The sequence below is a fragment of the Typopeltis vanoorti genome, chromosome 10 (assembly GCF_054136105.1).
Source record: "Typopeltis vanoorti isolate ZY-2024b chromosome 10, IOZ_Tvanoo_1.0, whole genome shotgun sequence".
In the NCBI taxonomy this organism is placed as follows: domain Eukaryota; kingdom Metazoa; phylum Arthropoda; class Arachnida; order Uropygi; family Thelyphonidae; genus Typopeltis; species Typopeltis vanoorti.
This window is the reverse complement of record NC_143558.1, coordinates 20808199-20823231: the sequence shown is the minus strand read 5'-3', so window position 1 is coordinate 20823231 and position 15033 is coordinate 20808199. Positions and strand designations below refer to the sequence as shown.

Here is a 15033-nt window from a genome sequence, read left to right as displayed (position 1 = left end):
ACAGATGAGATTCAAACCTAGATCATTCACAAGTGAAGTGTGCATGTCTTCTTGTTCTTCTAATTATTATGATGGTGCTAACATTTATTTCAGGACACTGTTATACCAAATATCCCAACAATCTCTCTCTCTCTTAAGAGCAATTTTTTTAAAAAGTTTTTCTATTCTGATTATATTAAACATATCATTGAATTATCATTACATTAGTATTATATTATTTATAACTGAAGATAAAGTTAATTTTCAAAAGAAAAACATTACATGAAAGTATGATATGTAACAAAGTATTTATGCTTGTTTAAATTAAAGTAACAATAATCATCTTTTAAGGTCGCATCATTTTCAAATGTACAAACCTCATTAAACAACAATTCACGACGCTGTTGTTTGTGAAGATCCATCTTTTTAACAGCAACCTGACGTCCGACTGATTTTTCAGTTGCAATGCATACAATTCCTGTTGAGCCTTCACCAATCTTAATGAAGTTTTCAAGGTTTTCTCTGGGATCACCAGGACTTACAACCATTTGAAGAGCAGCACGGAACTGAAAATAAGTAAGATTTCATTAAAGAAATTCAACTGCAAACTAACTATAAACAAACAAACAAAAAAAAGAACAGTATTATTTAATAAACAATAAAAGCAGAATACCAGCAAACAGATTAATGTGATGATCAATTATGAAAATTATATACTAAGGCTAAGGCCATTCATCAACTTTTGTGCTGACAGTATTTTCATTCATATTTTCTATACATCAGTAATGGCAACTTACTGATGTAAAAGCGCCACTTTTTTTGGGGGGGGTTCAAATGGCTAGAGACTGCACACAAGTTTACAAAATAGAAAAGTGAAATATGTTTAAGAATGGGAGGGAGAATAAAGTTTTTTAAAGTGTTTTAACCCTGTGAGCAGAAAAGCAGTATATATACATAAACCATGTCCCAAAAACAGCATCAGTGTATATATGTTCAAATTTTAATATTGGCTTTTGAGTTTTGCAGGGAAGCACTACAATCTCTTAGCAACTTTACATTTTTTTCATTTATTTATATGCTATAGAAAGTGAGATGTATTTTTAACTCACCACTTAAAGGATTAATATACAATTTTTTAAATAAAGATGACATTTATTGCACAACTTTTTCTACCCATGACATACAATATTTTGTTAATGACTGATTTAAGTTTTGAATAAGAAAAACAATTTATTACGTGTATACATATAGAAAAGTTATACAAAACACATTGTGCTTTCTGCATTGCACATTTTATTAAGGCTTTATTACATTTATACTATAGATGTATCCTATTCACATTTCAACCTCAAAAAGACAAAAGTTATGGCAACATGTGAACTTAATGATTTTTAAGTAGATGGGGAGAAAATGGAAGCAGTTAACAATGTTGTGCTCCTAGGATCCCGAATTGATAAAGATGGTTATTGTATTGAAGAAGTTAGAAGAAGATTATTACTCGGAAAGAAAGCAATGACAAATTTAAGCAAGATCTTTAAAGATATTAGCCTCACAACAAAAATCAGAATCGTGAAAGCAATGGTATTCCCTGTGGTACTCTATGGATGTGAAAGTTGGACCTGAGAAAGAGTGAAAGAAGGAAGTTGATTCTCGTAGACAGGCTTATACGTTGGTTATGTATTATTAAAACACTTAAGGAATAGAACAACGTAGTTAAGGATATAAATTAAATTAAACTTTAATAAATATTTTCCGATATTTCGGCAACGTCACGTTGCCATTTTCTAAAGGAACTTACAAAAAAGTTACGTGCACGTAGGCACTACAACACAGAAACTGGGAATGAAGAGATGAAGCTATTGTTCTCCTAACAGTCCTGATGGTGCCCTCTAGTGGGCTAAGTAGGTGTTCTTGGCCGTTGGGCTGAAGGTCTGTAAATGTAGGCCTCCCAAATTTGGGGCAGTCGCATACAACCAAATTTGTTGAGGTTTGGAGAACTTCTTAGGGCTGAGGCTGATTCCATAAAGAGTCTTTCAAATTTGTATTTGCTACGGTGTATCACTGTAGCTTTCTTCCACCATATTCTGTGGCGTGTATCCAGAACATGGTCTGCAAGCCCAGAATGACTGTATTTGTGAAAACGGATGTAGTCCTTGTGTTCCGAAATTCTGATATTCACTGTCCTGCCTGTTTGGCCAAAGTAAGACAGTTTACAACTGCAAGGGACCTGGTAAACACCAGGTAGGTCTAGGGGAAGTGGTTGGTCTTTAGTGGAGCGGATAAGGGATGCCAATTTTCTGTAAGGTTCGTAACAGGAGGTCAGGTCATGTTTTTTTAAGATTTTGGTAATCTTTTCCGAGGTGCCTCAGATGTAGGGAATGGTGATGGATTTAGAGTAATCCTTGTTGTGGAGGGGGGGGATCTGTGGTTTGTAGGTTCTAATATTTTTTGGATTTTTTTTGGGGGGTAGCCATTGGCTGAGAAAGTGTTGAGGATGTGATTTAGTTCAGTGTATAGGGCCAAGTCGTTTGAACAGATTAGTTTAGCCCTGTTGTATAGTGTTTTCACTACTCCATATTGTTGGGAGGGGGGGGGGGCGGGATTGTTGGTGAATGTATCTGCCTGTATGGGTGGGTTTTCTGTAAACTGAGAAAACCAAGGATCCATTATGCTGGCGGGTGACTAGTGTGTCTAGGAAAGGGAGGCTGTTGTTTTCCTCTTTTTCCAGAGTGAATTTGATTCTGGGGTGTTGGTTGTTTAAGTGTGTTAGGAAGGAGAGGAGTGAATCCGGGCCATGTGGTCAAATAGCAAACACATCATCAACATAGCAAAGCCATATGGTTGGTTTTTGTGGGGCAGAGGCTAAGGCTTTTTCTTCAAAGGTCTCCATAAAGAAATTGGCCAAGAGTGGGGCGAGTGGTGAACCCATGGCTGTCCCCTCTATTTGTTTGTAGAATTTTCCCTGCCAAACGAAATAGCCTGAGTTCATTGTGAACTGAAATAAGGCTGAGATATCGGGAGAAAATTTAGCTTGGATTAGCTCTAAAGTTTCCTTGAGTGAGACATTTGTAAATAAAGAGGACACATCAAAGCTGACCATTATGTCAGTATGTTGGAGTGTAAGGTTTTCTATGCTGGCTTTGAAATGGGCTGAGTTTTTTTTATGTGTGATGGTGTGTTGCCAGTATAGTGTGTGAGCTCTTTGGCCAAATGTTTAGCTAATTTGTATGTGGGGGAATCAATGCCATCCACTATGGGACGTAATGGCACATTGTCTTTGTGTATTTTTGGGAGTCCGTAAATAGAGGGTAGAGAGTTAAACGGCTTTAATCTGTTGGTAACTTCTACAGGCCAAGAAGTGACTCTCTTAAGGAGCCTGTGAAGTTTTCTAATTTGAGAGTTGGTGGGATTGTAATTGATAGGGAGGTAAGTGGCCCGATCTAATAGAAGAGCATTCAGCTTACCTGTGTAGTCCTTTTGGTTAAGTACTACAGTTGCATTTCCCTTATCCGCTTTGGTGATAACTAATTCTTTATTATTCTTCATTTCCTGTAGTTTTATATTCCTTGTTTGTTATGTTGGTTTTTGGTGGTCTTGCTTTGGAAAGGACACAGGCTACATCCAGTCTTACACTGTTGGCGACTTGATGTGGAAGGTGGTGGATTCCGCGCTCAATCTGGATCATTATATCCTCACTAGGTATTTTATTGGGAGCAATGGCGAAGTTGTGTCCACGTGACAGCGCGTTGAGTGCTTCAGGGTGACTGAAGAAAGGTTGATTACCGTGTTGGTAGCAGGTTTTGGAGAGACGGTACAGTTCTTTTTTAATTTTTCGAACTTTTTCATCTGTCGGCCTCGTATTTTTTTAAATTCTTTTTCGGCAGCGGTACATGAGACGTCATGTAAAATCGACCAAAGTTCGTGGTTCAAAGTGCATGAAAGCTCATCTTCGACGGCACGAATAGCTTCATTAACATCCGCTAAGAGCGACCGCGTGGCGGTGATTTGTTCGCGTAGCAACAATTTTTCACAAATAGAGTCATTCTGGGCTTGCGGACCATGCTCTGGATACACGCCACAGAATACGGTGGAAGAAAGCTACAGTGATACACCGTAGCAAATACAAATTTGAAAGACTCTTTATGGAATCAGCCTCAGCCCTAAGAAATTCTCCAAACCTCAACAAATTTGGTTGTATGCGACTGCCCCAAATTTGGGAAGCCTACATCTGCAGACCTTCAGCCCAACGGCCAAGAACACCTACTTAGCCCGCTAGAGGGCACCATCAGGACTGTTAGGAGAACAATAGCTTCATCTCTTCATTCCCAGTTTCTGTGTTGTAGTGCCTACGTGCACGTAACTTTTTTGTAAGTTCCTTTAGAAAATGGCAACGTGACGTTGCCGAAATATCGGAAAATATTTATTAAAGTTTAATTTAATTTATATCCTTAACTACGTTGTTCTATTCCTTAAGTGTTTTAATAATGAAAGAAGGAAGATAGATGCATTTGAATTATAGGTTTGGAGATGCTTACTAAGAATAAGCAAGTCTTATTCTTAGCTTACTAAGAATAAGACTGCAAAGCAAACCAATAAAATCAGTGATAGAATAAAGCCAGATTGCTCCCTCAAAGCTATGATCATCAAGCAAAAATTATCATAATTCGGACATATTATGCAAGCAAATGACAGTCTGGTAAGATGGTGATGCTTGCTAAAGTTGATAGAAGCAGGAGAAGAGGAAGACCAAGAATTAGATTGGTGGATGGAGTTAAAGAAGCAACTGGAGAGCACTTGATAATTTTGAAAGACATGGTCAGGGACAGATCTGAATGGAGAATGTATGTTCATAGGATTACCAGGAGTCAAAAACGACTCGATGGAACATAACATACATTCGCATTTCTCCTATCCTATTCATAGTTTCATAATTATTTTTGTTTTGAGATTATGCTCAAAATAATTTTGGATTGAGGATTATTATTATTAAGCGATACCTCCAGCCTTCCAGGATTATGCCCAAATATTTGAGAATATTTGGTTATCTTGTCCAAATTTATATGAAGATACTGATTTATATAAATTTATATATTAACTATCACTTGTTACATTCACAGAATAACTGAAAGTTAGAAATCACAATGGCAATGGTACAGAATGAGATCAGTCAGTATGTGCACATTAATCCCTTGACTGGTACTGTGATATAGAGATTAACTTTGTTCATTTGATGACATCACAATAGCAATATCACAGGTGATAATTGGCACAGTTTGTTACCTACTGGCTGTGGTAACAGGCTGTGGCTTTATAAGATGACTATGTCCCCTCTCCCATTTCTAACCATAGGAACAAGCTTAGTTAGGACAGAAACCTGTAACTCCTACTAAAGATTTTTTTTCAATATGTGAATTTTTTCACATATTCGAAAACATAAAAGTCCCAGCCAAATTCTCTATTGAAGGAATGCTATTTAAAAGATATTCACTACAGCAAATTTTCCATTACTCCAAACTATTTCTTCTCCCTATAATTTGCTATAGTGAAAGTTGACTGCAGTAAGTGATATGATTACATATACCTATATGTCAAAAAACACATAAAAGTGATATACAGTATACACCCTATTGAAGAATATTTAAAATTATATGTAGTTTCCAACTTTATGAGTTAAATTTGTTCTTAGCGTATGCTTGTAAAATGAAACTCAAAGCAGGAATTTATTCCCCCATAGATATGTTACAAACAGGGTTATGCTTTCAGCAATAAAATTTGACTATACCAATGTTAAATAAAGGTAAACAAAACAATAGTTTATGCTTAATCATTTATTTATTCAAAGCTATGAAAACAGCTTTTGAAAATTAAGCAAATTATAATTCTAATGCTTCAGTATCAGCACTCAAAGATTCTTCTTGCATTTTAATGTTATGATAAGCAGCTTTTTTTTTTTTTTTAATCAAAGCATCTCTACTCAGTAAATTTCTTAACAGTTGTTCCCCTTTTTTGGCTCCCCTTTGTTTATGCAACTTAAAAATGAATAAAGCTTTTTCACAAATAGAAGAATAGGTAACAGGCATATTCAATCAATGTGTTTATTCACTTATCCATATAGTTAGAACTTTCTCCATTTGAAGAATAATGCTGTCAAATTCTTTAACATGTAACTTTAAAGACTAACTGAAATCTGAAGCCGATCTACAAATTCTGAAATATAGAATTCTGTAGAACTGAGTTTTGATACCAGGTCTCCAGTAAGTTGGAAGAATGTGAGTGACAAAAATCATTAAGCCCCAAACTTTCATACTGCCACAGTGGAATTCAAATCCACAGCCTGCTTGTTAAAGAGTAGGAATGCGATCCACTTAATCAATGTGACAATTAACAAATAGAACATATTTTAGTTCATTGTTTCAAATGTTTTTCAAGGAAAAACATGCTGCTCAAAGCATCCTACAAAAAATCACCTTTAAATACCATTTTTCAATTATTTTATCAAAATTTTATCTTTCTTTTATCATTACACTTTTGCTATGTTTTCTATCACTGCTAGTAAAAAATTTTTAAATATTAAATTTCTTGTTTTAATGTTTCCATAAGTACCTACCTGTTCATGTGAAAGTCGCTGCTGTTCTAAGTGATGTCCATGGCCTGCTTGGGATTTGTTACCAGGAGGTCTTTCAACTGTACCCTTAGGAAGTGGTTCCTAAATAAAGTAACAATTATTATGTATTAGGTTTGCATCTGCTCATGATTTCATCTTTTTGCAATTTGAAAAACTGAAGATACAAAATTTTTTCAAATGCTTTAATTAATATGCCTTTTACTGGATTTCATAAAAGATGAAATATCTATATTCAAATGCCATTCTACTACTAGATCTTAACTATTTATCTACTTCAAGTATATGGAAAATTTTTCTACTAGCTGAATGGTTATTTGCTGGAGGTTTTCTAGATCCAATAACAAATTTATCCCTAGTTCTAGTTGATAGGATTTTTTGAGATGGGATAGTACGTAGCTCTTATTAATTCTAAAAGAACTCTGCTGTCTATTATCTGGATATTTTCGGTCACTGAAAATATTCAGATGTTTGATGCAAGTTTGTAATTTTTTTTTAAACTCTGGACAGCCAGAACTCCATAGAACTAATGATAAAGTTATCAATTAACCTATATCAAACAAGCACCAATTAACTAACATTCAAAGCACAAATTTATCACCAAACTAGGAAAGCTCCAAAATAACCGGTCAAACTCAGCCAATATATAATATCTGCTTTAAGGAGTACTTGTAAAATCAATGAAAATTCTAGGACTAGGCTATAATTAATTTTCACCGCACCTCCACAAATGGGAAATACAAACATCTAAATACTAAGTATATTGACATTCTACATTTGGCACCAACAGTTGTAATGAAGCTAATCTATATGAAATTAGGACTTTTGCTGCTACAACATGAAACGGTTATTTTGATAGTAATTACAATATTTTAATTTTCATTCTGGTGATCTTTGTATAAAACTTTTTTATTTTTGTCCCCTCAAATTTATTAATATGGTCAAGAACTGACCATGTTTCACAGGAACTGTAGTCCTCAGCCTGATATTTATGGCAAACCCATCCATGAGAGGTTTGTCAACCTATAGCACACTAGTACTGTGGATGGACAAGCTGGGACTTGTTTACAATTGACTTGAAGAGCTGTGGATTATATTCTTTGGGAATATAATCTTTGGGAGACTGTTCCAGAGGGCAGCGGGGAATGAAGAAAATGAACGAAGGGGAGGAGAAATTTGTGCTGTATGTTTGGAATTGAACTGTAAGAGTATGTTGATTGGCTGATGCACACATTAGGATGGGTCTGACAGAATGTGGGAATTACTGATGCCAATTCTGATGAACGGCAAGCTACAGAAGTATTTACAGAAGATGAATTCTGGGAAACTGAATGCCTATGTGAAAGTGAGTGGATTGTATTAGTGAGTAGGGTCATTACTCAATCTGCCCCTTTCAGTATGAGAATCCAGTATTTTTAGGGAGTTCTTAGAGACATTGTCCCAGATGTAAGAGCAATATTCAATGGTCAGACAGATTTGTATAAGGTAAGGAGCTGGTTGAAGTTGAAGTAATGCTGGATCAAAACAATACATATTTGGAGGCAGAAGAGGAAATATTTGTAATACATTTGTGCCAAGAGAGAGATTTGAGGTAACAGTTATCCCGAGAAGGATTCTGTTTCTCTGTGTCCCCCCCACCCCATTTCTCTTCATTTTAGTCCTACTCTCTCCCTTTCTCTTACATTGCTCTCATTCTCATGCTTTTATTCTTGTTCTCCTTACATCACTTAAAACATTCATGTTGGGCAGTGTTTCACAAGTGCTGTGCATCTGGCAGGTGCTCATCTGACCATGAAACATCCTTTCTGCATTGGGCACACACATTTTTAAACATCATCAATATGTATATAATGCAAGTTTCAAGTTATTTTTGACAGCATTTTTATGTAAAACTAACACTTATGAACTCCTTCATGATATAGAAAATATCTCAAAGTAAGGTTCTCTTATTTTGAGTGTGCACACACATGCAAATATGTACAATGTGTGTAGCAACTCGATGAACAATTAGAAATATTTTAAAACATCAGTCTCTTGTATAACTACATAGTGGTTGTCACCTTTGTAAGTGTTTACTGTTTGTCTACTAGTTTTCATGTTTATACCTGAAGAAATTCTATATTTTACAAAAAGCCCCCCCCCCCACCCACCCAACACACACACACAGTTTTACAGAAAGGAAAAAAAAAACACTACACTGCATCCATCAGGATGCAATGTAGTGTTTTTAAATAAAATAATCGTCACGATCTTATTCCAGTTTTTTGCTTTATCAAACTCTTATTTATATATATATATATATACAGCCCTTTTTTTTTTCTGTAAAACAATACGCTTTGCGTGTGTGGCTTTTTTTTTTTTTTTTTGTGAAATGATGTATATTACACTGCTTCGAAAAAGTCAATGGACACCACAGTATGAGGAACAAACAGTCATGGCACCCACCTAAATAAGATGCAGGATGTCCTTTTGCTGAAATAAACTGCAGCAATCCTTTGCATACTTTCCACCAGCATATGACTGTGATCAATGGGAATTTTGGACCATTCTTCCTGTAAGCATGTAATGAAATCCTGGACTATTGTGGGAAGGACATCCCTTGCTTGAATGAACTCAATGCTCCAGTTCATCCCACAGATGTTCAAAAGGATTGAAATCAGAGCTCTGTGGAGGAAAGTCCACCATGGTGACATTCATGTCCACAAACCACACCGTTACAGCACTCTTATGACGGTGGATTATCTTGCTGAAAGAGATAATGGTCAGTTCCATAGAAATGTCAGAAAGTAGGAAGCATTGCATTATCCAGAATGTTCAGATACTTGTTGGAGTTCAATGTTCATGGCACCACAGAAATCCAAGGCCAAACCGGGGAAACAAGACAGGACCATACCATCACCTCCAAATTTCACAGTTGGGGTTACACACTCTGATAAAAGATGTTCACTGGACATCCACCATTCTCATCCATCTGCTCGGTAGACGGTGCAGTGTGATTCGTCGCTCAATAAGACAGCTTTCCAAGTTTCCACATCCCGCTGTACATGCTTTTTGCACCACTGAAGACATTGAATGTTGGTTTAGGGAATGTGGGGCTTGCACATTGCAATCCTACCATGTTGTGAGCCTTGGTTCAGAATGTTTTTGTGCAGATTCTTGTTCCAGCCAATGCCCAGAATTCTTCACTCAACATGTCATCCAATGAATTGTGATTTTTACATATTACCCTTTGTAGCACTCTACAGCATGTTTGGCAAGTATCCTTTGTATGTAGCAGTCGCAGTGAACTCTCTGCGCTTCCATCTCAATATGGTATCACTGATTGCTGAACTGGAATGGCCCAATTTGTAAACAATTTGCCAAATAGATAATAGGCCTGCAACATGGCATCCTATTACAATACCTCTTTCAAACTCTGTCAATTCCTTTCTTGCAGCCATTTCACCCAGATGCAGTTGCACTGACTTGTGAGCATCATATTCCTCCAATTTATACCGGCTCAAACATGGCATGATGAGTATCTTTTGACTTATTTCCAAGTAGTGCATATATCACACAGCATTTTTTTTTTTTTTTTTTTTTTGTAAAAGAATGCATATTATTATCATCATCATCAATAGACCTCCATGGAGTCAAGAGATTCATTCTGGGAGGTCCCACTCATATGCACAGCTCATTGTACCTAGACTCAATTGCATTCACTATCCCTATCTACACTCACTGCACTCTCAGGCAATGCATTCCAGTTAACCGACAAATCACAATGCAAAAAAATCTACTCCTCACCCCCTTGCTCACACCCATCTTATATAGCTTCCAGGGATGGCCTCTCGTTCAATCCCTGTCTACAGATATTCTATGAAAAATCTCATTCATGCTAATCTGGTAATTATCACTTACCCACTTATATGTCTCGATAATGTGTCCTCTCTTCCTTTTATCCGCTAGGCTCTGTAATTTGCATTCTCTCAATCTGTTTTCATATTCCACATTCCAGAGACAGAAACCAGCAGTCATCATCCCTCTGAAAATCTGGCAAACAAATCTGTGCACAATAACCCATATGCAGCCTGATCAACACCTTAACAATGGAATCAAAACATCCTTACTTCTACATGCAAGTGTTCTCTGAATCATTCCCATAATTTGTCTTCACAATTTTAGCAAAATGTCCACGAATTTTCAAATCTCTATCCACCATAAGCCACAAATCTTTCATCTCCTCCACCTCCTCTAAAATATCACAGCCAATCGAATACTCTGCATCCCATCTTTGCTTCCCAAATTTTAAAATCTTATGCTTTGCAACATTAAATTGACATCCCCACACTTGCCCAATCAGTCACTCTATTTAGGTCATCTTGCAAAGCTACAGTATCTACTCTACTTCTCATAAATCTCCCCAACTTTGCATTATCTGCAAACAACTGTATATCACCATTTAAGCTCTTTCCAATGTCATTTACATACAAATTAAGACCAATATCTGGCAAATGTCGATATTCTCCGGTGAATGTCAGCATTCACATAGTCGCTTGGTGTATGTACAAAATATTTACTAAATATCATTATTTCTCGCTTACACCTGCAAATGTCGACATTCAGCATGCATGATGGTGAATGTTGAATAAAAATATTTTTATTACGTTAAGACAAAAATGCAATTTTTTAATATATGTCAAAATAGGAGAAATAATATTATGATATATGTCAAAATAGGAGAAAGTTTTGCTTTTACAACTGCATTTAGTTGTGGAACACTTCTTTTTGCAATTACAGAGTGTATAGCCTTGTCCTCCACTTCTCGAATTAGTTGCAGCTGCTTCTCTCAGTGACATTTCTTGAGAAGAAATCTCATCTATGGAAAGCAACTTTTCTTTACAAATTACAAACTGATTACGGGTATAAAGCTGCTTGAGGGTACTGCTTTTATAAATTTGCTAATTTATAAAAGTCGGAGTCTTCTATTCCAACAACCACCACCAACACATTTCGGGCATCTGTACGACCACGGTCGACATCAGGGACTTGTATTCGTACAGTATCACTAATTTGAGCAGGAGGAAATTTTCTTTTTGAGGTTCGTAACATTTTTGTTCCTTGCAGTAGAAGATTCTCTGTTGCGACTGCTCTTTTTATAGAAATAAACTTGTGTTGTTCAATCAGGACTTGATATGAAGACGTGGTAGGTTAAGTTAGGTTCTCGGCTTTTCGTTTCGATCCCCACCAGAGCTTATCTATGCTTGTCGACATATACCGGCGATGGTTCGAATGTATAATAATATAACTAAATATGTCGGTCTTTCACCGACGTATTTGGTATGTGTCGACATTCACAGGAGAATATCGACATTCTCTAATTTCAGTCTTTCACAGTAACATATATATACATACAAGGATGTGCGGAAAAGTTATCATAATCACCATGAAGAATTAATGTCTTCTTATATATCCTAAAAGAAAAAGAACAAATTACTACAATTTGATGAAACATGGGAAGATTAATGAGCCTTAAGATATGTTCTTTCTTGTGGTTATATCAGTTGTTTTGATATCATTTTTGTTCTAGGTGTTTATCAGAACATTTCAAGCCCCCTCATATACACAGTGTTTTGCATACACTGTAATTTTTTTAGATTTTGAAAAGCCATTTGATAGCATACCATATGATAAACTGATATTTAACCCTTTAACTGCTGATTTTATATTCTACTGATATTGTTCCATGTGCTGAATTAATTTTGCAAAAAATTTATAAATAAAATTGATTAAAATTCTTACTGAAGTAAGAAGTCTGGACAGCATCATTACATTCTTGATATACTTGTTCACTCACAAAAATGGCAATAATAGTGTTTTATAAAATTTGCATAATCAAGGGGTGTCCACTTGATTAAGCAAATTACACACATTAATTTATGTAGAATCACCAGGATCTTCTTCATCTGAAGTACACAATTCACTTAACTCGGACAATTCTTCTCCCTACTCATTTGTTGTTAACAATTAATCAATTTGATCATTAGTACGATAACGTGGATATTTACTGGTAGCCGCCATATTGTGACATCACGGAAATCCCCGCAGTCACGTAGTTTATGCATAGTGCTGCATATTATCATTATTCGTGCCACCTCAAAGGAGTCCGGAGATTCACTGCGGGAGGACACCTACTGTACAACTCTCAGTCTCCACCCGAACCTCTACTACCAATCATCCACATTAACGCCATCTACCGCCCTCCACCACAACTAGTATTTTTTGTCTGTAAATTGTGTGTGTTCTGTAGGGCAGATTTGTCTGTATGCGGGATGAAAAATTGAGTTAAATCAATTTTTCATCGATCAAGTTAACTCGATCATAGCAAGGTCGCCATTTTTTTCTGTGCTCGAGTTAACTCAACCATAGCAGTTAAAGGGTTAAGCTTCAACATATGGGTTTGGATATTAAGTTCATGGAGTGGATTAGCAATTGGTTGTCTGATAATGGACGGATAACATCAGGGAAAAGGAAAGTTACTAGTGAAGTTCCACAGAGCTCTGTGCTGGGACCACTATTTTTCAATCTTTATATCAATGATGTTGTCACTGAAATTCAAGGATATATTCAGTTGTTTGTGAATGATGTGAAGCTGTTGTAGTGCTCTTCAGGAGGATTTGAATATGTTGAAAATGTGAGCAGATGAACATGGATCCACTTTAACATTGCTATATGTAAGATTTTGAATTCTGGGAACTGCATACTCTATATATAGAAGTATGCTGGAGGGAGTTGAGAAAGCATAGGATCTTGGGGTTATAATGGAATGAAATTTCAAATTTAAGGGGCATGTCGCAAAGATGATTAAGACAACTCAGAGGATTGCTGCAATATTATGATGAACATTATCTCTGCTGATTAAAATTATAGCAATTCCACCGTAAGGCCTTGATCGGGCCACATCTGGACTACTGTGCTCAAATCTGGTAACCAGGGTTCAAAGGGTATGAAAATAGTTTGGAGAAGGTGCAGAAACAGTTGAAAAAAAAAATGATTTCAGAACTGTGGAATGTTAGCTATAAAGATAGATTGAAGTCATGTAATCTGCAGAGTTTGGCTGATGAAAGGAGGGGGTGCTTAAGGGTCAGAGATATATAACTGAGAGGAGACCTCCACGTAGCCTTTAAAGGAATGCAAAGAACAGACCAGGGATTCTGACCTAATTTCCAATCTTCACCTTCTCGTGGTGCACCCTGATAGGTATCTACGTGGATACTAGACGAATGAGGATGGGCTGGCAATTTGAGATTTAGCTGACCAAATTGTATTCTTATTGGTCAGCTAAATTCCAAAACATAAAATGATGGGACAACATGACAGAATTTCATGCCAGCTGGGGCGTCGACCGGTTAAACAAGGCCCCTCCCCTTGTCGCCAGGGGATCAGGGCAAACAGTGAAGAGTCAGCTTCTAGAACAAATCCTAAAACACATCCCAACTCAGCTGAGGAACTGGGTCCTCAGCTCGAGCTAGCTGAGGACCCTATTATGTTGAGCTGAGTACCAGATCGACATAATAGGGATGACAAAGAAAAAAGCAAAAACTGGAGAGATCTTTCTGAGTAATAAATAGAAAATGTTACATTCAGGCAATGACAATTAAGGAAAAGAAGGAGTAGCCATAGTATTCGACACTAAATACGAGGAATCTTCTTGAATGGAAGGCAGTCTCAAGTAGAGTGATGTGGACAAATATCAGAATGGGGAACTGGACAATGAGACTTATTTGTGCCTATGGTCCCACAGAAGGTTCTACTAAGGTAGAAGTGGAGGAATTTTTTGATGCTTTAGAGGAAGCAACTGACACAATGAAAAAAGGAAAAGTTAGTCCTTGTTGGGGATCTAAATAGCAGAGTAGAAAATGAGTGTCAGACATATAAAAATATTTTGGGAAAATTTGGAGAAAAGAGCAAAGCTAATAATAATTACAAATACCTGTTGGATTTCTGCTCAGGAGTTGGACTGGTTATTACTAACACCATGTTCCAACATAAAAATGTACACAAATTCACATGGACAGAAGAGGCAAGGAATAAAAAAAGTCTCATTGACTATGTTATTGTTGATAGTGATGTTTTCTCCCTGGTGCAGGACACCAGAGTGTACAGAGGATTTGAAATTGGAAGTGATCACTATTTAGTCTTGACCATGATAAAATTGAATTTCATATTGAAAAGAATAATGTCAGAAAGTTTTAAAGTGAATTAAAGTTGAGCATTTCTCAGATGTGAACTGTAGACTAAAATACACAAACAATATTCAAGAAAAAATGAAAGAGTTTGAGAACTGGAACCCAACCTTGGAGATTCGGTGGCAAGCCTTGAAGAAAACACCGATTGATTCAGTCAGAGAGGCATGGTGAGGTTGTCTTTAAGGATAGAAAAATCAGAACTCC

General features: G+C 36.5%; 1 protein-coding gene across 4 annotated transcripts in view; it reads right to left on the bottom strand.

The window, feature by feature from the left end:
• The window catches only part of mbt (serine/threonine-protein kinase PAK mbt), a 116408-nt gene that overhangs the window by 17580 nt on the left and 83795 nt on the right, over window positions 1-15033 (bottom strand). For all 4 annotated transcript variants that reach the window (XM_090399149.1, XM_090399151.1, XM_090399150.1 and 1 more), the window contains 2 exons: window positions 6587-6685; window positions 357-545 (listed from right to left, as the gene is read on the bottom strand). In XM_090399149.1, the coding sequence (XP_090255275.1) occupies window positions 357-545; window positions 6587-6685 (288 nt within the window). The remainder of the gene's footprint in view (window positions 1-356; window positions 546-6586; window positions 6686-15033) is intronic.